Source organism: Schistocerca gregaria, chromosome 7, assembly GCF_023897955.1.
Source record: "Schistocerca gregaria isolate iqSchGreg1 chromosome 7, iqSchGreg1.2, whole genome shotgun sequence".
Classification (NCBI taxonomy): Eukaryota; Metazoa; Arthropoda; class Insecta; order Orthoptera; family Acrididae; genus Schistocerca; species Schistocerca gregaria.
This window is the reverse complement of record NC_064926.1, coordinates 223,752,056-223,779,016: the sequence shown is the minus strand read 5'-3', so window position 1 is coordinate 223,779,016 and position 26,961 is coordinate 223,752,056. Positions and strand designations below refer to the sequence as shown.

At 42.7% G+C, this 26,961-nt stretch overlaps 1 protein-coding gene across 1 annotated transcript in view; it reads left to right on the top strand.

Moving 5' to 3' along the window:
* The window catches only part of LOC126281647 (luciferin 4-monooxygenase-like), a 99,871-nt gene that overhangs the window by 56,961 nt on the left and 15,949 nt on the right, over nt 1–26,961 (top strand). Inside the window, exons 5-6 of the mRNA XM_049980784.1 lie at nt 3,883–4,164; nt 17,895–18,092. Coding sequence (XP_049836741.1) covers nt 3,883–4,164; nt 17,895–18,092 — 480 coding nt within the window. The remainder of the gene's footprint in view (nt 1–3,882; nt 4,165–17,894; nt 18,093–26,961) is intronic.

The window sequence follows — 26,961 nt, the reverse complement described above, 5'->3', positions numbered from 1 at the left end:
CCTGGAATGCTATTCGTGAATGACAGCACACCAGTTCGAATCACCAGACTGAGGTATAATTTCGCAGTCAGTGTGCGTGGGATAACCACGAGAGTGATCTCGCTGTTATATGAACTCGCACCCCAGACCGTAACTCCAGGTTTAGGTCTAGTCTGTTTAGCACCGAGACAGGTTGATTGCAGGCCCTCAACTGGCGCCCTTCTAACCAACACACGGGCACTGCTGGCACTGAGGGAGAACCAGTTTTCATCAGAAAATACAACAGACCTCCTCCATGCTCTCCAATGAACTCTCGCTTCACACCACTGAAGTCGCAAATGGCGGTGTTTTTGTGGTCAGTGGAATGCACACTACAGGGCATTTGGCTCGGAGCTGCCCTTGAAGTAGCCCATTTGTAAAAGTCCATTGTGTCGCTGTGGTGGGAACTGCTGCTCAGATTGCTGCTGGAGGTGCAGCATGGTGCCCCAGAGTTACACACCGAACACGATGGCCTTCCCTCTCGGTAGCGTTACATGGCCGACTGGAGCCATCTTACGACCGTACATTCTCGCGGGCACTGCTGCCAGCAGTAATGTACAGTAGCTACATTCCTTCCATGCTTTTCTGCAATATTGCAGAAGCAACATCCAGCTACTCGTAGCACTATTACACGACCTCGTTCGAACTTAAAAATATGTTGGTAATGGTGCCTGTCGCATTAAAGACATTCTTAACCAACGTCAACACACCACGTCCAGTTGCGATGGTAACTAACGCTGAAGACCGCTACTGCGCGCATTTAAAGTAAACTTGATATGCTCCTTCATAATTGCGCTACTGGCCGCACCCTTATGCCAGTGATGCGAAATTTGAACACACATCTTTCAGATGTAGGAACACACCTACCAACTTTCCTATGCCGCACAACTCCTTCTTGGTGTTGTGATTTTTTTCTCTTACGTTGATGTATGCTTCTTATCAGCTTCTGTTGGAGTAAGCTGGAAAATGGTTCAAATGGCTCCGAGCGCTATGGGACTTAACTTCTGAGGTCATCATTCGCCTAGAACGTAGAACTACTTAAACCTAACTAACCAAAGGACATCACAAACATCCATGCCCGAGGCAGGATTCGAACCAGCGACCGTAGCGGTCGCGCGGTTCCAGACTGTAGCGCCTTGAACCGCTCGGCCAGTCCGGCCTGCAGTACGCAGCAGATTATCTTGAAACCGACACACAGATCGGAGAAAATGTCAGGATACTCAAAGCTGACGAAAAGCAAGTACCGCACTTCCTAACAAACCATCTTCCAGGGATGCTGGAACACGTTCCTCTCCATACTAGGAAGAACCTGTGGTAACAACATGATGGCTGTCCAGCCCATAGTGCACGAAGTACTGCACATGTCTTCCCGGAATGGTTCCAGATCGCTAGATTGGACACAGAAGAACTGTACCCCCGTCGGCCCATTCGTCGGATTTGACGCCTGTAGACTTTTTCCTTTGGGGAAATCTGGAAGACGCTATCTCCAAAGACATACCAGCTGCCCCAATGATTTGCAACGGCGTGTTACTGCAGCCGTTCGGGCGTCTCCACTGAAATGTGTGCAGCAGTCGTTCCATATCATACTGGAAGCGTGAATTGCCGCTGCTAGTGGTCTTTTTGAACAGAACCTGTGATGGTAAATTTTCTCGTTACTAGTCGGAATCCACATAACAAGAGTACACACTTGTTGTTCTTAAGTACGTGCTACTACAGGTATTGCACAAGTAGCGGTGTGGAATCTTTTCAAAATACGTTGTCTCGTAAACGCCTCACACCAGAATCCTTCAGCAAACACAACTCACATTCTAATTTACTCTAATTTTAGCTTGTCAAAGCCAATAGGCATTATTCCATTTAAAAAGTGTATGTTTGCACAAAAAATACGCTTTCTAAGTATTTTTACACTGTGTTGGTTTGCTAATTATAAGTGCCCGTGACTACCAATCCATTGTCTGAAAACAGCACTTCCCTTTTCCGCAGTATCTGCGGAGCACGTTGTAGGTGATTTACCGTGTGTAATCTTTTATTCAAAGATAAGCATCAGTACGTAAAGTTATCGATTCTTTTATGAATACTATTACTTTCTTTCATCATGCTTCTTTTTTGAGTCCTGTAGATAGTTTTTGTAAGTCCATCTTTTTGACTGAATTTCTGGGGGACTACAGCATTCACTATTGTAAGAAAATGAAACACCTACAGCCGACAATTGACGTTTTATGGTTGGAGAGGGGACATCACAGTGTTAGGTAGTCTGTGTAAATCATTTACACTACTGGGCCTTAAAATTGCTACACCAAGAACAAATGCAGACGATAAACGGGTATTCATTGGACAAATATATTATACTAGAACTGACATGTAATTACGTTTTCACGCAATTTGGGTGCATAGATCCTGAGAAATCAGTACCAAGAACAACCACCTCTGGCCGTAATAACGGCCTTGATACGCCTGGGCATTCAGTCAAACAGAGCTTGGATGGTGTGTACAAGTACAGCTGCCCATGCAGCTTCAACACGATACCACAGTTCATCAAGAGTAGTGGTGACTGGTGTGTTGTAACGAGCCAGTTGCTCGGCCACCATTGACCAGACGTTTCCAATTGGTGAGAGATGTGGAGAATGTGCTGGCCAGGGCAGCAGTCGAACATTTTCTGTATCCAGAAAGGCCCGTACAGGACCTGCAACAAACGGTCGTGCATTATCCTGCTGAAATGTAGGGTTTCGCAGGGATCGAGTGAAAGGGAGAGCCACGGGTTGTAACACATCTGAAATGTAACATCCACTGTTCAAAGTGCCGTCAATGCGAACAAGAGGTGATCGAGACGTGTAACCAATGGTACTCCATACCATCACGCCAGGTGATACGGCAGTATGGCGATGTCGAATACACGCTTCCAATGTGCCTTCACCGCGATGTCGCCAAACAAGGATGCGACCATCATGATGCTGTGAACAGAACCTGGATTCATACGAAAAAACGACGTTTTGCCATTCTTGCACCCAGGTTCGTCGTTGAGTACACCATCGCAGGCGCTCCTGTCTGTGATGCAGCGACAATGGTAACCGCAGCCGTGGTCTCCGAGCTGATAGTCCATGCTGCTGCAAACGTCTTAGAACTGTTCGTGCAGGTGGTTGTTGTCTTGCAAACGTCCGCATCTGTTGACTCAGGGATCGAGACGTGGCTGCACGATCCGTTACAGCCATGCGGATAAGATGCCTGTCATCTTGACTGCTAATGATACGAGGCCTTTGGGATCTAGCACGGCGTTCCGTATTACCCTCCTGGAGCCACCGATTCCATATTCTGCTAACAGTCATTGGATCCCGACCAACGCGAGCAGCAATGTCACGATAAACCGCAATCGCGATAGGCTACAATCCGACCTTTATCAAAGTCGGAAACGTGATGGTACGCATTTCTCCTCCTTACACGTGGCATCACAGCAATGTTTCACCAGGCAACGCCGATCAGCTGCTGTTTGCGTATGAAAAATCGGTTGGAAACTTTCCTGATGTCAGCACGTTGTAGGTGTCGCACCGGCGACAACCTTGTTTGAATGCTCTGAAAAGCTAATCATTTGCATATCACAGTATCTTCTTCCTGTCGGTTAAATTTCGCGTCAGTAGCACGTTATCTTCGTGGTGTAGCAATTTTAATGACCAGTAGTGTATGTTGGCCACTCATGCATCCTATATACGAACCGTGATAACCCCTTCAGCATCAACTAAGTCCTAAAGATGGTGCACTGAAGCACCGAAAGTATCATAACAAGGACGGCTGCAGACGTTTCATTTTCTTACAGAACTGCAGATATTCATTCGATGTTGTGTCCCTAGACGTGATAGTGTGTTTTCGCAGGCCACCGCTATCTTCATGCCGCCGAACCAGTGGATTTCGCTGGCTCGCCACTGTCCGGAGGGCCGGCTGAGGTCGGCCGTGCAGCAGGTGCGTGTGTGCATCACAGGAGGGTCCGCTCTGAGCGCGGAGAGGCATGCGTGGGTGGAGGCGCGCACGGGCCGGCCGCTCACGCAGTGGTACGGCCAGACCGAGACCTTCGTGCTGAGCAACCTGCTCGTCAGCCGCTGTGGGCCTCCGCCGCCTGGCTCTGTGGGGCGCCCCCACGCCGGGCTACAGGCCAAGGTAAAGCGCAGTCATTAGCTTACTTGTTACTTACAGCGTGTATCAGAAGTCCACCGACAAAATTTCGGAGGTTGTTCAGGGACACTTTGAGATCATTTTTAGAGGAACACACCGCCATTAGATTGCATTGTTGTCTGTTTTTAAATTACAACCAAGGTTTCGGCCTTTTACGGCATTATCAAGTGATTGAGTTTATATCCATAAAATTGTTGGATGTGAGGTCCGCCAGTTATGCAAAATACCGTTTTTCTCAGAACCCAAGCATGTTTCGGCACCACTGTGCCATCATCAGTGGAGTTCGTTTTTATTATGTCATTAACACCAAAGTAAAGGAGTTGGTTGGTATATTCCAAAGTGAATCTGTTTTTGTTAAATATGACATGCTCCCATTATTATTCACTGACCTTTTTTCAAGAGATGATTTTACATCTAGCATTTCGTGGGGAGAGAATATGTTTTTTAATTATCGCCAATTTTGAGCTTGATGTTCTGCAAAATAAGTTAATGACATAAATTCAATCACATGAAAATGACATAAAAGGCCGAAACTTGGGTCGTAAAAAAAACAACAATACAGTCAAATGGCGGTATGTTCATTTAAGATATTGTATTACTGCTGCGCAGCAACATAAAAATCTATTCACCCCCTGATTATTTCGGTGTGGGGTGCATGAGGTATCTGGTGGCTCGTTCCAGAGTAAGTGAATTTTGTTTCATTTCTTACCCTCATTTATGAAGGTGGTCCGATAAGTCCAATTTCCCGAAGGAGTGGAACATTCATTCTGCGCCTTCTTGGTTCGTAAGCTTGACTATTCCAAGGATCGTATAAAGAACTTCTGTCGACTTCTCCTGAAAATGGAGAGAACCGAGTTTCCTGCTGTTATTAAATTTTTCATTTGAAGGGTTGGACTGCCGCACAAATAAAAATCAGAATTGGATGAAGTTCACGCGGACTTTGCGTCTTCATTGAACACCAATTATTTTCGGATTAATGATTTTAAAGTCGAAAGAGCAGCGAAGACGATGCACGCTCCGGCCTTCCAATTGAAGTCCCCAGAAAGGAAGCTGTTAACATTATCCATGATATGGTAGTGCGCGATACCCAAACAAAAATTCGTGAGATTTCAGAGGCTGTAGGCGTCTCTACTGCGCGAATGCATAAAATCCTGCACGGAGAAGTGGCTGTGAAGAAGCTGTGTGCGAGGCGGTTGCCGTGATTGTCCACAGTCGACCAAAAGCGCATACAGCACAACATTTCAACACAATATCTGGCGATGTTTAATCACAACCCGCAAGACTTTTCGCGCCGATTTATGGCTGCTGGTAAAACGTGCATCCTTCATTAAACACCTGAGTCGCAACGGCAGTCAAAGCAATGGACAAAAGCTTGGTTAAAGTGCACCAAAGAAGGCAAAGACCGTTTTCTTAGCTAGTAAGGCGACGACTGCTGTTTTCTTGGGATTCACAAGAAATAATCCCTCACACCTTTGCGTTTTCCTCACAACACCATGGGCAGACGATCTCACTAGACTGAAAAGGAACGTGGGAGAAAACAAAAATTATACCAGAGAGCCTACAAGTATAGAGACAGACAACTGAAATCGTTGCATCTCGGCACGCCGTGGAAACTTTAAAAAAAGAGCTCTATGACACCAGAAAATGTTACTGGAAACAATTCATGGCAAGACATATAGGGCAGAACATAGGGGGTGTACATACTGGGTTGGTGTATGACAGTGGTTCCGAACGTTTCTTAGATAATTATCACTGAGTGCAATCAGACATCAGCTACTACCCCCACCCTACCCCCTGCCGTCTGTTGCCCTCCCACCGATCCCCCACATTACCACCAACCTTATCACTTAACAATACAGTACATTAAAAGACTTTTCTTGGAGCAGATTTCTGTTTAAAATGGTGAAATATGAACGATATTTAGTTTGTATGTGTGTGTATGTGGGAGGGGGGGGGGGGGGGAGGTCTTGTGTGTGTGAGTTAGAAAGAAGTACTAAGAAATCCGTGGTGCATCGCATGTACTATTCACCACAGCTTCTCAGAAAAGAAAGCTTACTATCCACGGTGAGGGCACGCACTTGTTACAAAACATACTTCCCCTGCATTACTCCTCTCCATTGCGACACTTGCTTCACATGCACACTGCAACCCCATTTTAAATCAAACAACTTCAGATGTGTGCACTATACTTACTGTTTGTAAATCACTCCACTGCTGCACTCTTTACTTCTGAGCTGGCAGAAATTGGATGACTTCAGGTTGTTAATGATTTATATCTAATCGCTGTAATAATAACAATAATAATAATATTGTGTACAGCACTATAGTAGCCCTCATGTAGTTACTGCTGTGACGTGGTGCCAATTAAATCATTTATCTGTTTCTAAGCGAGTAATGAAGCAATTTATGGACCACTGCAGTTACTATTTACAATTTGTACACTACTGGCCATTAAAATTGCTACACCACGAAGATGACGTGCTACAGATGCGAAATTTAACAGACAAGAAGAAGATGCTGTGATATGCAAATGATTACCCTTTCAGAGCATTCACACAAGGTTGGCGGCGATGGCGACACCTACAACGTTCTGACATGAGTAAAGTTTCCAACCGATTTCTCATACACAAACAGCAGTTGACCGGCGTTGCCTGGTGAAACGTTGTTGTGATGCCTCGTGTAAGGAGGAGAAATGCGTACCATCCTGTTTCCGACTTTGATAAAGGTCGGATTGTAGCATATCGCGATTGCGGTTTATGGTATTGCGACATTGCTGCTCGCGTTGGTCGAGACCCAATGACTGTTAGCAGAATATGGAATCGGTGGGTTCAGGAGGGTAATACGGAACGCCGTTTTGGATCCCAACAGCCTCCTGTCACTAGCAGTAGAGATGACAGGCATCTTATCCCCATGACTGTAACGGATCGCCGGCCGGAGTGGTTCTAGACGCTACAGTCTGGAACCGCGCGACCGCTGCGGTCTCAGATTCGAATCCTGCCTTGGGCATGGATGTGTGTGATGGCCTTAGGTTAGTTAGGTTTAAGTGGTTCTAAGTTCTAGGGGACTGATGACCTCAGCAGTTAACTCCCATAGTGCTCAGAACCATTTGAACCATTTGTAATGGATCGTGCAGCCACGTCTCGATCCCTGAGTCCACACAATCACCCGGCGTGATGGTATGGGGTGCCATTGGTTACACGTCTCGGTCACCTCTTGTTCGCATTGACGGCACTTTAAATAGTGGACGTTACATTTCAGATGTGTACCAAGACTGTAAAATATATTACACTTTTGGTACAGGTGAGTGAACACATAAAAGCATAATATGAAACTACGTGTGTATAAATGTGGACGAATGATCTGTGGGTAGTCTAATTGTAATACGTTTAATGAAATTGTCTCTTAAACAGATAATGATTAATAATTTTTTATCACAGACCTTCTTATAATCTTTTAAAGTCTAAGAATGTTAATACAGATTTATAGACCAAGCATTTCGGTGTGCTAAATAACTGATTGTACTAATTCCCTTTTATGGAAGTTACGTTATCGTGCAGATACGTTATTGCACACCATAGTAAAAAACAACATACGAACATGATCTCTTTTGGTCTCAGGGGTCGAAAATTGAGCATTCGTATGAATGTATATTTATTAGTAGCACAATGGTTTGTTAATTTTAGCTGCATAAAGAATATTTAGCTACGGGTCCCTCTGTAATGGCGCCTACGTGAATAACAGTGTTCTCGACATTTATGACGCAGTACAGCAATATTTTCTTCAGAAAATGAAAATAATGACTGAGAAACTTTAATACTTTCATACGGAAACTTAATAAGTAATCTCAATAACATATGGGGTACTAGAGACGTAATTACCAAAAATAGTTGTACCGACCGTAATCTTTTAGTAACTGCAGGAAAGAAAACTTCTATAAATAAAATATGTTTTCAATAGTAACAAGTAATGTTTTGTGTTCTGAAGATTTAGATAAATTATCAATTATTACATATATTACTAACATCTTAAATTGGAATGTAGATAGAGTGCGTCTTGCTAGGTCAGCGGTACTACTCGAAAAGGTTCAATGTCTTCTCTTTCATCAGACAAATCAAACTGAACAGAGTATATATTGCCATTTCTTAATAACTGCCTACGCACATAATAAATCGCGGTCATTGTCTTTGTCGTTTTCACTCGATACATTTCACATTATTAAATGCCAATGTTTCTCATATATTAAAGAAAAATATTAAGTCTTTTCTTCAAGTATGTTCACAGGGAAAAGTTAAATTGTTGGATGGTTTGTCATCCGATGTCGTAATTTTAAAATGAGAGTTGTTACGGTGGTCACGTAGTAAGTATTTCGCGTGGAGCGCCGTTGCGACACAGGCAAAGGTCAATTGTGGAAACTAAGCCATTGGACATTACACGTAACGTTATTATAGAATACGCCCGACTGACTACACAAAATAAGAGGGCACGTACATTCGCGAGTGAGCTGTTCAAAATAAGAATTATACCGTAAAGGGAATTAGTCATAAATATAGTTCCGTCGGTTCACAGTTGTATGCTAACGTACGATCGGGATAGAGGCACGTACGTTCTATGTACTATCATTCCCAGTGGCCTGGATAAAAAGAATTGTGATTAAATTGCATTTATTCATCTAAGAAGGAAAATTATCGGACTTACAAATTAAATGAAAAGAAAGACTCCAGGTTCTGAATGTCGCGACAAATACATCGAAACTGACATTGGCGGCCACGAAGGGAAAGAGATGAACACATTCACGTACCTCTATTGTTGGACAGCGTCGTCGTGAATATCGTCGTCTATATCTAAATTCTCCATATAAAATTAAAATAATAATAATCTCCCAGAGTTACAGGAGCTGGGATCCGTGGTATCGTAAGTCAGAAAATCATATTGACCCTGAATTACTTTCATTGTATAGCACCATTTCACTTTAAAATTACACAACACGTCGTATCACCAGGACAGGAGAACAACGAAAGGTAACTAATACTAAAACTAATAAACGAAGAGCGTTAAGCTTCTTTTGTCCATCAGCGTTAAATACTTTTCACATTAATCTTTGGTATGAGAGTCGAATAATTATCTAACTATTTATCAATAAGAAAAAAAATCTTTAAGTTCCTTTACGTCACACCCTTGGGCGAATTGTCCGAAGAAACGTCAAATTTCGGGCAATGAGCCCAACCACTTTAGACACTGGTAGTCCTCGACTCCCTTACACACGTACTTGAGTTGCACAGTTTATCTCTTTAAGAGATTTCTCTTCACCACTTTGCTTATGTATTTCTGGTGCCGGCCCTGGCACTTAGCAATGAGAACAAAACGTATACTCTACGGCACACAAAATATGCATTTACTTACATGCTACACACAAAAATTACTACATCGTCCTCTGCATCAAATACATGGATACTACACTGTATTTTATACAAGTCCATAGTTCAGTTCTTTATGATGGTTTGCAGCGTCATTATACCTACGTACAAATTACATATTCAATAGCACGTTGACAATAAAATTATATTTCACAAGTCCTTTCTATGATTCTACAAATACATTTTTGCTGGAAATAAGAGTTTCACAAGAACGTCATATATTTTGGTGTATCGATCCAGGCTGTAGGGTTAGCAAGGGAATATGGAGTAGTAAGTGGGATAAATTCTTCATTATAGTTGCTTATGCTCTCCACTGCACCCCCCTTTTATACCAGGATCTATTTGACAACGTCCTTTCTGGGTTTTACAGTCGTCTCATCATGGGCAAGATAAACATGTACCAAGTGAAATTCACAGAGATTAGTACTTAGTCTAACTTAACACTAACATATATATAAACATAGGTGCTGTTCATTGAACATCGGGGTCGTTTTTATTTTTTAACGTGGGACGTAAATAATGAGCTTTAGTGGTAAGACTTTACTTAGTGGGTCAGGAAATCGTGTCTCTACATCTCTGTGCACTATGGCGAGTGTCCATTTGAACATAGATTTTGCTTCCCATTCAAATTGTCCTCCTGCATCACGCCGTCAGTCAATAATGTGTCAGTTACAAGTAACAGCACACGCAACAAATAGTCTGGGAGCACGCTACGGACCACTTGGAGTCAGTAGCCGTGCACACACCGCCTGATAAAGATGCCGCGCGTGCCCGTCAGTACATCCCTATGATGTGTTTTGTGCTGCTTTCGCAGCCTTTACGAAACTACTGCACCTGCTTCAACACGTCGTACATCTTGGCTGTGAGAAGGGACCACAGCGCACCTCCTGCGTTCACTGCACGAAGATAAGTACTGCACTTTATTATTTAGCTTGCCAACGGCACACTGTTCTATAATTTGCACAAGCACCCGTACCGTGGCAGGCTTCCTCGATTCACCAAGTCTCCTTTATTTCGAAGTAGAAGACTTGTGGTATAAAAAGTATTCTCACTTTGGCCTATGCTATGCGTATAACGCACATGTCACTAACACTGAATAACTCACTGTCGTTTGGTAACTATTCACTGTCCCGTTCATTTTCTCTCCGTAATAAAAACAATAATAAAAAAAAACCAACTACAGCTCATGAGACCACTGGCTAGTTTTTAGTAGTTTGTGCCCAAGTTCGTTATTTGCTCCTGTAGTCTCTTTCAAAACGTTATCAGGGTATATATTGCTCTAAATATATCATTTCACAAATTGGGTAGGTGAACGTGTTCACAGAAAATACGTTCCTCTAGTACTACAGTTAGTGACCGCGATACTGTCTTACATCTCACAGGGTATAAGAGAACACGTTTTCGAGAACAACACCACTTCCCTAACTTAGGATCGTGCTACAGGTGCACTTATACATTCAAAGACAATACCAAAAAAAATTGAATGAACAAAAAGTGTTATAGAAATTGTCTCCAAATGAGGCAAGATCTGTTCATTAACTACTCGCGAATTACTGTGTGTGTGTGTGTGTGTGGGGGGGGGGGGGATTTCATTTTTACGTCATCCAAGATTGTAATAACGAATTGTACACACATCAAAAACAAGTAGAAAGAAATAAAAACACATAAATAAATAAATCACTATACTTAAATTCACACATAAATAGAAAATTAAAATGTTAGGTAATACGAACAACAGATTGATAATGAAGCTTGGCTGCTGTACGCTATACTGCATTCTAAGTCTGTGTCTATGTTTGCTCATGTTTTCTTGTGTGCATCATTGTATAACTGGTATGTGCATAATTGTTTTTAGTCGAACTTGACCTTAGTCATTCCTTACTCTACTTCTTCAGAAAATATCTTCAACTCAGATTGGATAAAATATTATAAACATAAGGTAAAATCAGTGTATGCATTCCTCTAAAGTCAGCATAGATTCTTGGCACTTTCATGCCGAAGAAAAGACAAATTATTAAAATTCTCTGATGCTACTCAGTGTCAAGTAGTGTACTTCTCAGTGGTCTTGGCAATATTTTATAAAGTAGATCGAAAATCGTAGTGACATAATAGTAACTTAGTTGCTTCTTTTTGCTGACTGAAGTCTCGTAGTATCTCGATGAACGCCGCCTGTAAATAATTATGTTTGTTTCAGCATTACTTAATGTCTCTGCCGGTCAGTTTACTGTAACCTACATTGTATGTATTTCTTTTTTTTAATTTTATTTTATAAGCGACGGTTTTAAGTTTGCCTCAGATAACGTTTACAAATCATACCTCAGCAAAGTACTTGCATTCAAACGCATGTATAAAGTTGAAAAATTATTTGTATGTCAGTAAGATCACACTAGTTTTTGCTCATAAGTCCTATCTTTAGGTGCACTTTACTTAGACTAGTTTGTCGTGCATATGGTATATAGCACAGCAAACTTTAATTAGCAGCCATAAATCATATCATCATCACAGCATCAGAGGGGTCCGGCAGCGTGAGGACATGCTGGGATCGCTGGCGACACGCAGGCATTGCCGTATCGAGGGGCTGAAGTTGCGAGAGCAACAACCTCGTTGTCTACCAGAACCATGACATGGAGTTGAGTGAACATTAATCCAGTAGTGAAACTTCCACTGTTATGTGATCACGCCGTTTGTTCATGCATTGCTGCTGTAAGGTGTCAGGCAAATCCAACACCTTACATGAAAACCCTGACATAATAAGCAAATCTACTAGTATGTCACATAGCTCCGAATAAATCGTGACATTAAATTAACCAAAGTAATACGAGTAACGAGTGAGCAAATGGAATACCACAGACTAACACAAGAATGCCTAAATGCATGTCGTACCTTCCCACCGTGAGGCAGACGCAGTTCCGAGGGGAGAAACGAGGGCGAAGCCGAGAGCAGAACCGTGTTAAGCTAGAAGGCCTTACGATAAGGGACGGACACCCACGTCTCCAGCTAACCACGAGGGCTCACCACCCGCACGTTTTAGCGTGAGACTGTTTCGCGTCTCAGGTACGTCAAGGACAGCCCCCAGCCCATGTTAAAAGCTAGAGCCCTCCAGAAAAGCAGTATAGATCTCACGATAACACAAAAAGGGCCACTACCACCCGCAAGTTTTAGCGTGAGACTTTTTCGCGTGTCTGTTACATTAGGACAATCCCATGTTAAAAGATAGAGCCCTCCAGAAGAACAGTATAGATCTCACGATAACGCTAAAAGGACCACACCAGCTGCAGGTTTTAGCGTGAGACTTTTTAGCGTCTCTGTTACGTTGCAAACTTTAAAAAACATTGCCCCACCACGAAAAGTATAACGTTTCTCATTGGATAGACAGAATTTTTGTAGGCAGAGCTTAAGGTTAACATTGAGACCCTGACTGGTCAGATGAAAACATAGCCAGATAGTTTTTTTAAACCAACTTCGGTAAATTGTAGTAAGGAGAAGTTAGAGGAGAGTTGGTTCCTAGACGGCGAGCTGGATGGGTGCTGCGCCGGACGCTGCCGCCCTGACGCTCTTTAAACACCGACAAGGTAATGAACGCACGCGATGCCGCATTTGTGAGCGCATAAGGCTTCACTCAGAACTGCAGAAGTCTCATCTGTTACACCCCCTTTTTGCGTAATACTAGTGTCGATCGTTAATTAAAACTCATGGTGTTCACATTTGCCACATGAAGTAAAAATCTGAAACGCGATAATTTTTCTGTTATATAGTTATTGAGAAGCCACATTAGCCACTGTAATTTACGACAATTTAGATAAGTAATTAAAGATAATTGAGGGTCACTGTAGACCATTTTGATAGTTTTCTCTTTTGTGAAACTTAATTTAAACCTAGATTATAGATGTGATATGGCATAGGTCATCCTTCGATCGATTGTAGAACTTGGAAACCCATTTAGGGAATATTCGTTCACATTTTTGTTGAACGCAGTTGGTTTTTACCATCCTGTATTAAAACATTTCCTTTTATCAATAGTGCAATTTATAAACGATGTTTTATGAGTAGAATAAAATTTCCAATGGAAAACTTAACTGCTTTTTCGACGTTATTTTACCAGCTAACTAAAAATAGGAAAGCCTTGAACCCTTTCCACTAAATTTAGTTAGTATTAAGCTTCTTTTACAGGGAGTGCAGTGGAGCTGACTCTGAGATCATTTAGTATTTGGTTATATCATCGCTAGTCTCACTGAACTCTTCTGAATTCTACATGTCATGTGTGGTCTGGCGTGTCCTTACCAGAAACAGGTCCCAGGTTCAAACTAGTTAATTCCCTAAAAAACACGCTCAGAGCGTCGTTGCGCGAAAGTGGTAGGGAGACACGATATAGAACAAACAGACACCACGATGAATGTTTAGACTGCTCGTAGGGTCGCCGTGAGACGAACAGCAACAAATGGAGCGTGACGAATTGGCGGCATCTATTAGCCGTCTCCTACTGCCTGTTATTAGTTTTTGAATTTTGTGTTAAGTCCCACGTATCAACTGTGATCATAAACTATTCAGTCAAACCTTGCAAGTACACCCTGTGCTAACACTGCTAATCATACCTAGCTTTCTTGTGTATTGTGTCCACAGTCACTAACAAATATAAACAGATGTGTGAAATGCTCTGCTTAAAATACATTTACATTACTCTAAACGTACTCTTTCTTTTTACTATAGGTTAATTTATTTCACTCGTGTGCATAGATAGATGTAAAGTGTGATATTTAAACATGGTAGAATTTCCTCAAGTCTCTGTGTGCATAGAGTCCTTTGATTTTATCATTGTAAGCATACGCAAGTAAATAACATCCGTCATGTGGAATATGTACAATAATGTATGGACCAGTATACCTTATTTAACACTTAGCGTTTTTCTTGGCTAACCGAGAAGATTTTACATGGCTCTTAAGTAATAATTTTCTCTAACCACAAATCTGGTAACGCCATGTAGCTGTTTGTCAAAATGTTTCTTGCGCCGTTGAGCTTGTTCTGTAGTAGAGATCATTACCTGTCTTATCCTGGATCACCCCCACGACTATCCACAGTCAACATTGAGGAGCATAATGAGGCCACGTTTAGTTTAACGCTCCATTATTACTGTTTGTAGGTGTTTCGTTTGCCACTACTATAATATTCACTCCCGACGTGTTGTTCCTCTGTTGAGCATTCCGATCATGATTCTGTCCCGACTTTATAGGCGTAATGCAGTTTTGAGCTTGGGACTGATAGGGTACTGCCACTGCACATTTCATGGGTCAGCCATGTTGTTGTTGCTAAATTGAGACTGAATATTACTGTAAGCGTTATCCCACTTTTTCCTGTTATCGTTCCAGTCCAATTTCGTTTCCGGTTACCTGAGTAGCTAGAGTAGTTTCTGTCACCATTTTTACTTTTCCTTTTATACCCTGGGTTAAAATTTTGGTTATAGTTATTACTAAAATTGCCTTCCGAATTAAGGCCTGGTATATGCGCTGCTGCGGCGGAATCGACAAAAGCCGGTCGTGACTCAGCCGCGCACGCTACATTGTTGAAGCCGTACTGCGGCTGGCGGTGTGCAGGCTGGTTGCTACCACTGCTACGGAAGTTATTCTGGTTGGTGTGGCTCTTCCTTGCATCTTCATTAACTAAGTCAATAGAGTCCAAGACAGAATGACAGACAATACTCCAAATTACTTTCGGGCTCTTGTACTAGCTTTTCCCGAATTTTTAGCGGTAATTTATAGCTTTCCGAACGCGTAGGACGTCAATGTGTGTCACTGGCTCATCCCAGAACCTCGTCTTATTTAAATATTTCTCAAAATACTTTCGCAATGATCCTTTCATAAAAGATTAACATTTCTCTGCAACTTTCGTTTCGACTTGTCAGCAGGCCAATTAACACAAACATTATAAGTGTTAGGACAAAACCATTATATACACAGTAACATACATTTGTGAGTTGGTTGCAGACATCACGAGTCTTTCTCAACTGCAAGCGTGAATTCGGCCGCTCTGGGAGGGTTCTTTCCAAATGAAATCTGGCACCTGTGCGGCATGCCTTTCAGATCAGGGAATCCCGGGCTTACGCACATATAATGCATTCAATTCAAATCGCAGTCTACATAAAGATTGGAGCGTACTTTAATATTGTCAAAACGTTCATTTCAGCCAGGAAAGTCTACGGTTGTGGAACATTGTCTTACTGAAGGACATAAAGTGTTGTATGATGAGACGCAAGTGGTGGCCCCTGCGTCGCGGTATTGGGATCTTGTAGTGAAGGAAGCCATTGAAATCCGGCTATCTGACAATATTACAAACGATATAACGGGTATGTAAGAGTTGGAACTCTGATTTGTTTGACATTAAAAAACAGCGGTCTTTGTTTTGGGCATGAAAAGCTGTCAATAGTGTCCGATATCGATTTAAAGTTCCGCGAGTTTTCATCAACGGTTCGCTATTGTGCCTTGCGCTAGAGGGCAGTTACGTTTGAGCACGCGAGGTGGACCTACGGGTGATGTATAAAGACTCCGCCATGGCATGTTTGATTTCACTCTTGTCGTATTCATCAGCACCTTACTGCACACCATCTCCTCCCCCTTACCCAGTATGGCTTCCGAACCTCCTTCTCCGCCGAAGACCAACTCCTTAACCTTGTCCACCTTCTCTCCTTCCAACTTAACTCCCCTCGCTCTGCCATTTTTGTTTCCCTCGACCTCCAAAATGCCTATGACCGCATATGGCATCCCAGTCTCCACTTTAAACTCCAAACCAACGCCCTGCCTATCAATTTTGTCTGTCTGTTCGCTTCCTTCCTCGCACACAGTCCTTCTTATGTCACCCTCCACAACACCCACTCCCGTATCTTTTACCCCACTGCTGGTGTCCCCCAGGGCTCCGTCCTCTCCCCTCTCCTCTCTCTCCTGTACACCACTGATATGCCCAAGCAACCCCCACCTGTCCACCTTCTCCAATATGCTGATGACACCGCCTTCCTGACTCTCTATCCTGCTCTTCAACGGGCCCAATGCACTCTCCAAACACACCTCCACCAGTTCACCACTTTGTGTAACCAGTAGTTCCTTCATTTCAACCTCACCATTTATAGTCATACCATCCAGCTCACCCTCACCCTGAGATACCTTGGCCTCACCCTTGACCATCACTTCACCTGGACCCCTCACCTTCTGACCCTCCAGCAGAAAGCCTATTCCCACCTCTGCCTCCTGAAACTCCTGTCTGGCTGGACATGGGGATTGCATCCTTCCACCGTCCTCCACACCTACAAATCCCTCATCCGTCATATCCTCTGTTATGCCTGCATTTCCTGGATCTCCCCCCCCCCCCCCAAAAAAAATCCATGAACATCATCTGTTCCGCCTTGCCTTTCGTATCTGACTTCCTTCCCCTACACGACTCCTGTGTGACCTCAACCCCTTCCCCCAGCTCCTCTTTTCCCTCCAACATCTCCGTATCCTTCCACTGTCTGCAGGATTTATCCCCCCCCCCCCCAGTTTCCTCCTTCCGTTGCCACTCTATTGCTGAATCCCACCCTCTCTCCACCTCCACACACATTCCATCTCCTTCATCAGGGCAATTTCCAGCATCTTCCCATCCCAGATGTTGAATTTTGCCATGATATCTACCCTTCCTTCCAACTGTAACCTGGCCTTGTTTCCTCCCCTCCCCAGGGCCCCCCTTTCTCTCTCTCCTCCTTCTCCCAGGGCGGATTTTCCTCCTTTCCGCCTTTGAGTCCCTATACCCCATCAACTCTGTCCCTCCGACGTTCTTCCCTCCCTTGCCCTCTTCAATGCTCCCCCACCCATCTCCCCTCTCTCCACCCCTCCCTCCCTTCTTCCCTTCTCCCTGATCTCCTCATCTCCATGTCCCTGGCAGATCCTGTGTTTGCTCATCATCATCAGTGTACTATGTCAGTGTTGTGTTTGGTGCTGTTCTCCTGTGCGTCCAGAGCTGTGATTATAATTGTATGCTGGAGACCCGAATGAATATCATCAATTTCTAAACGGGGGAAGTTTACGGAGTCTAATCTTCCTTCCTTCGTTCCTCGCTTCCTTCTGTCCTTATTACCCATTTTTCATTTAGCAAAACACTTGCTTTTAATTTTTATTTATGCAAATTTCGTTAATGTACGAGTTGTATTAGAGCCTGTCACTTTTCACAATAAAAATCACTCTTTTAGGTGACGTTGTTTCAATACAGTTCTTCTCGCTTTTACAACGTATACGGCAAGCTTTGTGCGTCACTGACATTTGTAAGTGACTGCTCTGTTTGCAGGTGTTGGACTTGGAGACCGGAAAATGTCTTGGACCAGGAGTCGATGGTGAGCTATGCTTCAAAGGGTGGCCTGTCATCAAAGACTTCGCAGACGAGGAGGGCTGGATCCATACTGGAGACGTGGGCCACTACGATGCTGACGGCAACTTTTACATCGTCGACAGAATAAAGGAACTCATCAAATACCGCGGAGCCCATGTGAGTTTTAGTTTCATGGAAATAAAACATATCTGCAGTGTTTCGTAAATACACTACACTCGGTCATAATGAGACATTGGGTGTCTGTTATAAAACAGCAGAATACGCCGACTAGGGCACACTGTTCTTGATAAGAAGACGCTGCACTTTGCGGGTGCCGGAAGTTCTTTTTCTGTTCCATTGTATTCTGTCTTCCGACTCTAAAATGTTTGCACACTATATCATTTTTCGTTTTCTGTACAGACACAAACAGCTGCATCACATCGCCTCTTGAACCAAACACAGTACAACGCTGCCTTCATACATACGCATAAACATTCCTTAGTGCTAGTTGCATGCAAGGAGAAGAACAACTAACTGAATGATATTCAAGTAAGTACTCATTACAGCTCTCAAAATCACACGTCGCCGACAACTACGTAGTACACAGCCTACAAAACACATGATTGCACTCGTGATTTAACTTTTCTGCAAAGGCGGTAAGGAACATCAAAGCCAGCTATTGGTTACACCCTCCATCCACCACTAAGGGTGCTATAACATTCATCTCTACAATCCTCCAAAACATCCACCTGGGCTTTCACCCGCTGGTATCAGAAGCATTCAAACAGTAATGCGTCGACCCAGGGGACACTTAGACGGCTGGACATGGAACCAAAGACCCAAAGAGGGAGTCACATCTCGACTGATTAATTAATTCATTTACACGTCGTATTCCTTTAAGCCCATCATGAAGGACAGAGAGTTGAGGATTACGTGACGAGTTAAATTATACAGAAACAGGCAGACGCTATGCTGTGGCTATCTATGTGAAGTATACTAACAATAAATTTTGACGGTAGTCCGATTAAAAATTCTTGATGGTTGATGTCTGTCACTTGCCCTCGGTTATAGGCGACACACAAACACGGCGGGTCACGTCACAAATGCTGTTAAAGTGCAACGTGGAGCAACTCTGGAAGCGACCGCAGTGAGGTATGACGGAAACGCGAGATGCTAACTTAAAGGACCAATGACTGAGCTGCAGCAGACGACGCGTTTTGCAGCCCTGAATTTAAATTCATATCTTAACTTAACCACTGTCTCATGATGTGCAGTGTATCCGAGAAAACGGCAAACAGCAATCAGTGGGAGAACTAAAATCATGGTCTCTTTGTTCACAGAGATTAAAGCTAACCTCTACAAGCAAACTCAAGACAGAAAAATTTCAGTTTCAATGCCAAAAACAAACTTTAATTTCTCGCTATTTTTCATGTGTTACCTGGAACTATCCTTACATTGGCTACACGAGATGCTGGTTAACCAACCGATGCGTAGTCCTGGTTGAGACTTGGGTGTAGGTTACAGACGATGCAGGCAGATTCCAAACAAAAAAGAATGATAGGAAGAAAACCAAGAGCAAATAAAAAAAAGTCAATGCAATAATGAAAATGACGTGGCATAGCATTAGAAATTAAATAAAAATACGTTTAAATGGATTATCTGAATAATAGTGGAAGTCTTATGATAAGATTTACAAATAAAAAATTTATTTCATTTCATGAGATATGAACCTAGTACCTGCTACAGACAGGTTTATGCGCTAACCACTGCACTAATACGACACTACCCTGCGTAATACGGTTACATTTATAACTCAGGTATCCAGTAGCAGCGATGAATTGTATCCCTAAAAAATTCAGTTTCACGTCAAGTCGTGCACAACTCCTGTAATGTAAGACGATCTCTGTGAATATAGTAGCTGGATATGTGACACTGAGTCGTGACTAGTGTATAAGGATAGTAGCGTTTAGATAGTGCTGTATATGAAACACGTATAGGCTATATCATTAGAATCGTTTTGTGTGTGTGTGTGTGTGTGTGTGTGTGTGTGTGTGTGTGTGTGTGTATGTGTAAGTGTTTGTGTTTGTGTTTGGTGTGTGATGAAATATGAAATTAAAAGGCCAGATCCAGGATTTGGGATCCAAACACAACAAGAAAGAAAGCCGGTCAAGGTGAACTGATCTGTTGTGTCAGTATGGCAACGGCGACCGGTTAAGGCGTGACATTGGGCGCTCTGATTGCAAGGAAACCAGCTCCAACACCTGAAGTAGCAACTATCAAATAATTTTAATCGGACTGTAATACCAATTCACCAGTACTGATAACTATGGGAAATACTTCTCAAAAGCTTTACACTTGTTTATGTATATTAACAGCATTAACTTCTTCCTTGAAACAAGTCAGTGCTGCTGCTCTTCTAGTGCTCAGCTGCTGTTTCTACCTCACACTTCAAACAAAGCATTTAACTAACTTAACACAGACCACTATCAGCTGTCTATACACTGGTAACTTCAATACCTTTTTTTTATGAATGGTAGAGTTAAACATAATTTACGTACATTAGGTCATGTAATATAAACAGCAGAAGGTGTGGCTCATGAGGTATTTGTCTACTTTCTTTCTGGTTATCTGGGAATTTTTAGTTTCTTGTCTGATTTCTGTCGGTAACCTGGTAATGTATTTTGCACCAGAATATAAAACTCCGAACTGAATTCTAGTTTGGGATACATAGTCTATACGAAAATTATTTTTAATTCTAGTACTGTGGTTGCGAATTGTACAGTTCATCTTAAATTATCTCTTGTTATTGTTTATAAATACCATCATGGACTATACGTTCGTATGTACTCATGAGGATCGCTGTGCCCATGAAGAGGGTTCTGCAAAATGTTCGCTTATCAAATTTGCACAATATTCCTACCGAGTGTTTCTGTAGAATGAATACTTTTTTGACCTTAACTGCATTACCCAAGAGATTTGTGCCGTAAGGAAGTACTGAGTGAAACTATACTACTGTAGCAATACCATTACAGACCGACATAATCATAACTCCTTCGTGCTGGGTTTTGTGGGTCAGTAACTCATTTTAGAGAGTGATGCAAAAATAGACAGCCAGAGTTGGAAGTAAAATGGAAATATTTTAACCGGTGACCGGTTTCGGGCTGTGCCCAATCTCAAACCAACTAACCTTTGCCAAGTAAAATTTTGAATCGACATTTTACTTCGCAAACTTGCCTTTCTACGTAAGTCTGGTGGATATGCTATCGACAGTCCATTTTTCATCCCTGATTTCAGCTACTGTTACGAAAAATTACTTGGATTTGGTAGAGAATTTAACATCGTAAATCTCACTGCTGCTGTTAACAGGAGCAGAAAATAATTTGTCTTACCCAATTTGTTTGTTTCATCCCTAATAACATTGAAAACTGCCTTTGTTTTGGAATTTTGATATTTTGTGCATAGTATGTTATTTTCGCTTTTTTGTGACATGCTTTGCAGTACTGCTTGCAGTGCTCCTTTAATTCCAGATTACGGCTAGAAGATTACAGCTCTGCATTAATCAAAGCTCTCTCCTCTGGGCGTCAGTTTCCACTGTAACTGTTCCTGACCTATGGTAATGGAAAAGTGTGTTTACAGAGCTGTAAGAATATATTCAAGAGCAGATTGTATTTCCCATTGCTCATGTCATAACTTCTCTCTGAACAGAGTCAGCATTTGCGATTCTGAAAAACTGTGTATTCCTATCTAAAACTGGTTCATGAAGATGCTCTGTTGCTACCACTTAACCATCATGGTCAGATAAATTATTTGTGTTGGGGATCACAAATATTTCATGAAATGCAGTTGTATTTAGAAATATCAATTGGTACGTCATTATTTCCCTCTAGTATTGGTACGAGTATCATTGTGGAACTCAAGGCAAAGATGGACATCAGTATTTCCAGGAGTCTTCAGTCACAACTACCTGAGGGGAAATCAATATTGAAATCTCAACGTACAGCGAAGTCTCATTTCTTTCTACTACGTGTTACTAGGGCCTTCTCTACGGCTTAATCATGTTTCAGAACCACTGTCTTGCGTGTTTGCAAGTCTATTGTTGAAGTGCTGCTTTTAAAAATCTGTTGAATGTAGTCCTCATTTAGATCGTTGGTGTGGGACTTTGATCGACTTTTTGCTTATTTTGTTACTCCGCCTTTCCTTGTATTACACATACAGTAATTTGGTACTAACTTTAATCCATCTAAGAGAAAATGTCTAGTTTCCAAGTAACGATGCTGTGTTATAAGTATTACGTATATAGAAATGTATCTACATAATTTTCTACCTATTTTGGAGATAAGAGAATTCAGTCTTTCTTATTTAGCAAAGTTCTTATGATCCAAGCCGTCGTGTTTTGATTCTCCACTGTTTATTGCATCTGTGCCTATTATTATTCCGCAGCTCTCGCTATCAGAAAACTTAATCCTAAAACGACCTAGTGAAAATACTGGGAATCACAGATAATTTACTGGTTACACAGAATGAATCTGAAAATTAATTGAGCAAGTAACCTGTTTCCGGACGCAGCCCACGCCATTTATTATGTGAAACAATAATAACGGCAATATGTGATCGCTCCATTTTGTTGAGCGACTCCTGAAACTGAATTTAGACGCTTCATCCAGTGCTTGTCGTGTCGCTCAAAGAGTGACACATGCTTCACTTTAATGTGAGGAGCTTTCCAGCGTTGTGCGTGATGCCGTTCTCAATAGCGTAGTTGAGGTAACAGTCTAAACTGTTAACGGCACCTCCAATAATCACTATATGATGTTCTTTGCCAAGATCTTTGTCAACAGCTTAATTCACGGGTGACATAAACCGCTTAAAATACTAATTAGCTGGTACTCACTATACAGGAAGTTCTGCTATAAATCGAATACATCCCTCCCATTGCTACTCCCTGCTCCTAAAACGCCCTTAAAGGTCTGTGCAGATGTGCGACCACTGCGTGTTGTCGGTCGGGCGCAGAGTTTTGCTCAATAAAAGCTGATCGAACAGCGCTGAAAAACGGTGGACAGTGGAAAACTAAGTTTGTAAATTGGGCAGAGGCGAAACGTACTTGAAGATAACACTGGAATGTTTTCGGAGAGGCAATTACTTCGCGGATGTATGCGCCTTGTACAGAGGGAAGTAGGGCGTTATTAAATGACAACAAACATTGTTTGCGAAATAATTCGACTGGTGAAATGACCCATCTGAGTTGACCAATGAGATTTATGAACATGGCCAAAGAGAACTTACCAGAACGTCAGGGGAGTGAGGTGAAATTTCTATGCTGTACAGCATGAGGAGCACTTGACTATTATGGCTGAAGTGAGCTACTTTAACGTCTGTTGAGAGGTGGCACAAGGCTGTGCATAAATTACCGCCACCCTTCCAATGTCAGCTCTACACCATGCACTTCGAGGTAAATAAAATGCACCAAAGTACACCTGTTGTAGTCAGTCTGCCAATGTTCCATTTATCTCAGAACAACAATTACAACGCAGGAAAACGACCATTCGATTGTATTAATATATAGGTGTATTATTATTTTCGTATTGTAATTGCGGTGATGAAAAGATATTGATTGTTATGTTCACTGGTGCGCAAAACTTAAAAATGAAAGTGACTTTCGCATGATGTGTCACTGGCAAGCAACATCGTTCGACGAAACTTCGATCACACATAGAAACAACTGTTACAGTATAGTGCAGAAGGCAACTGAAAAAAAATACACAACGAGACGAAGAGCAATGACACCTATGTGTCGTTTCTGGGTTAGAGAAGATAAACCTATTTGCCAAGGTCGCTAATAATAAGCTCTATTCTTGATACCCGGTTTCGGTAATCAGTGTTACTATCGTCAGATCTTGACAGACAGGTTACTCCTATTTTACGAAATATGCAATAACTTGTCTGTCGGGATATGACAATAGTAACATTGATTACCGGAACAGTTTCTCGAAAATAATAGCAATCTTTCTAATCTATTATCACAGATTCCCCCCTGCGGCTAAAAACGAGTAAACTGAAGTGCAATTTTTTACTCTGTTCAGTTTACCTCATGAAAACAGAATGACATTTGCTTATTCACAATGCATCCAGGACTACGTTACAAACTGAAATATGAATTATGCAGTTGACGCTCATGAAACAATATCGAAACGGAAATTTGTTTCTATATATGGTAATTCATAAAACTTAAGTTGTCTGGGTAGTGCTATTTACTATGCGACAAGGACGCTTAGGGAATACCTCACCCCGACGTCTCGGTTAGAACATTGACTTCTGATGTTTGTGACAGAAAACCATGTATAGCAAACATCAGCTTAACGTAAGAAATCATTCACTAGGTTACACAGCCTCACTGCATTTAGAATTCAGATCACACCTCATCCTTATGCACGGGGTTGACTTCCTAACTTATCTGCTGTGTAATTGAGAATGAGCTCACCTATAATAACCCTTCATTAAATTATCGATCCTCCAGAAACTTCTCAATATCAGTGAATGAATAGTCACACACTCAAAGATCAAGAATCAAATAAAGCTATGGGGAGTTTATAAGGACGAGCTGCAGAGAAATTCCAGGCAGGGAATAAAATAGTGGGCACAATGACGTTTGGCGCTCCTACTATCCGAGCAACTGTCAGTATACAGCCTAAATAAAAAAAAATGTACACAGAGAAATTAACACGCAGCTCATCTGCATGATGAGTTGTATTTTCATCGTCACAGAATGCGTGTGAGATTAAATTCAACGGTGTTAAATACGGTTATGTACTCACATTTAGCCGGCCGCTGTGGCCGAGCGATTCTAGGCGCTACAGTGTGGAATCGCACGACCGCTACGGTCGCAGGTTCAAATCCTGCCTCTGGCATGGATGTGTGTGATGTCCTTAGGTTAGTTAGGTTTAAGTAGTTCTACGTTCTAGGGGACTGATGACCTCAGCTCTTAAGTCCCATAGTGCTCAGAGCCATATGAACCATTTTCAACTCACCGACTTCACCTCTATCTCTTCCTCCTTTTCCTCCTCCTCCCACTGGATCGCGTCGAGGTGGTCATCCATTTCACCCTAGACGACGTCCTCACATACACACGTCCCACGCACTCACACTCACACAACACACACACACACACACAAACACACACACAGAGAGAGAGAGACGCACAGTTTAGTGATAAAGACAATGGGGTACGCACACCTGCTGGCTTCCATCTATCTCACTGACCTTTATCACCTGAGGAAAGTCCCCTGCGGATAGCAGCGGGAAAAGAAATCACAGAACTGAGCATTATCTATTCGAAATTACATCAGCTAACTGAAGTTGCAACAATAACTTGATCATATACCTCAGTTAAATACCACTGTGTCCTCGGTTGATATCGTGTATCCTTCCCACATTAAAATATCCCCCTCAACATTTGCCTCCTCTTCATCTATGGATAGCGTGAAACAAAGAAAATAGGAGATTCCCAATCACCGTCTTTCAAACTAAATATGTATGCAGATGAATGAACACACAGAATTGCTGTTAAGTGAATAATTATAGGCAAAAAGAGACTTACATGAACTCCTTGGAGCCATGATATGAACTGCTCGGCGACTACGTGGGAATCTCCATGAGTCGGAAAGGCTGTTGATGAGAGACAGAGTCGTGGATAGCCGGCTGCTAGTGGCGGGGTTGCAGGTAGAATATGTCCCTACTTGACGAGCTCTTCTGGAACTATCCGACTAGCTGTGGTTGGGGGAATGCATCCTGAAGTGTTAACGTATGTCCTGTAACTTTATTATACCAATGGGGTCCCTTTGTAATAAAAAAGACTATGGCGACAGTGCAGATTATGAGTCTTGTCTTCATTAACAGCAACACGTGTATGAAGATATTCGAGCAGATACATAGTTCCTGATTGCTGTGTACTGAATCGTTTGTGCATGCATAAAAACATGCATAACACACCTTATTCACAACCTAGAATTACAATACTAAATGATTATGAGCGTTGGATCTATACTGGATGATTATTGCCCACGTGAATCATCGATGTTCTGCCACCTGCTGTAAATCACAACAATCATGGTTGCAAAAATGGTTCAAATGGCTCTGAGCACTATGGAACTTAACTTCTGAGGTCATCAGTCCCCTAGAACTTAGAACTACTTAAACCTAACTAACCTAAGGACATCACACACATCCATGCCCGAGGCGGTCACGCGGTTTCAGATTGAAGCGCCTAGAACCGCTCGGTCACACAGGCCGGCTTTGAGGAATAGATTCTTATTTAGACGGTGCAGACGCTGAATTCGATAAAAAGAAAAGCGCATAAATATATATAATCTATCCTTAATCTTCCAGTATGGTGCTCAACTAAATTCATCACAACAAAATCTACACTCCTGGAAATGGAAAAAAGAACACATTGACACCGGTGTGTCAGACCCACCATACTTGCTCCGAACACTGCGAGAGGGCTGTACAAGCAATGATCACACGCACGGCACAGCAGACACACCAGGAACCGCGGTGTTGGCCGTCCAATGGCGCTAGCTGCGCAGCATTTGTGCACCACCGCCGTCAGTGTCAGCCAGTTTGCCGTGGCATACGGAGTTCCATCGCAGTCTTTAACACTGGTAGCATGCCGCGACAGCGTGGACGTGAACCGTATGTGCAGTTGACGGACTTTGAGCGAGGGCGTATAGTGGGCATGCGGGAGGCCGGGTGGACGTACTGCCGAATTTCTCAACACGTGGGGCGTGAGGTCTCCACAGTACATCGATGTTGTCGCCAGTGGTCGGCGGAAGGTGCACGTGCCCGTCGACCTGGGACCGGACCGCAGCGACGCACGGATGCACGCCAAGACCGTAGGATCCTACGCAGAGCCGTAGGGGACCGCACCGCCACTTCCCAGCAAATTAAGGACACTGTTGCTCCTGGGGTATCGGCGAGGACCATTCGCAACCGTCTCCATGAAGCTGGGCTACGGTCCCGCACACCGTTAGGCCGTCTTCCGCTCACGCCCCAA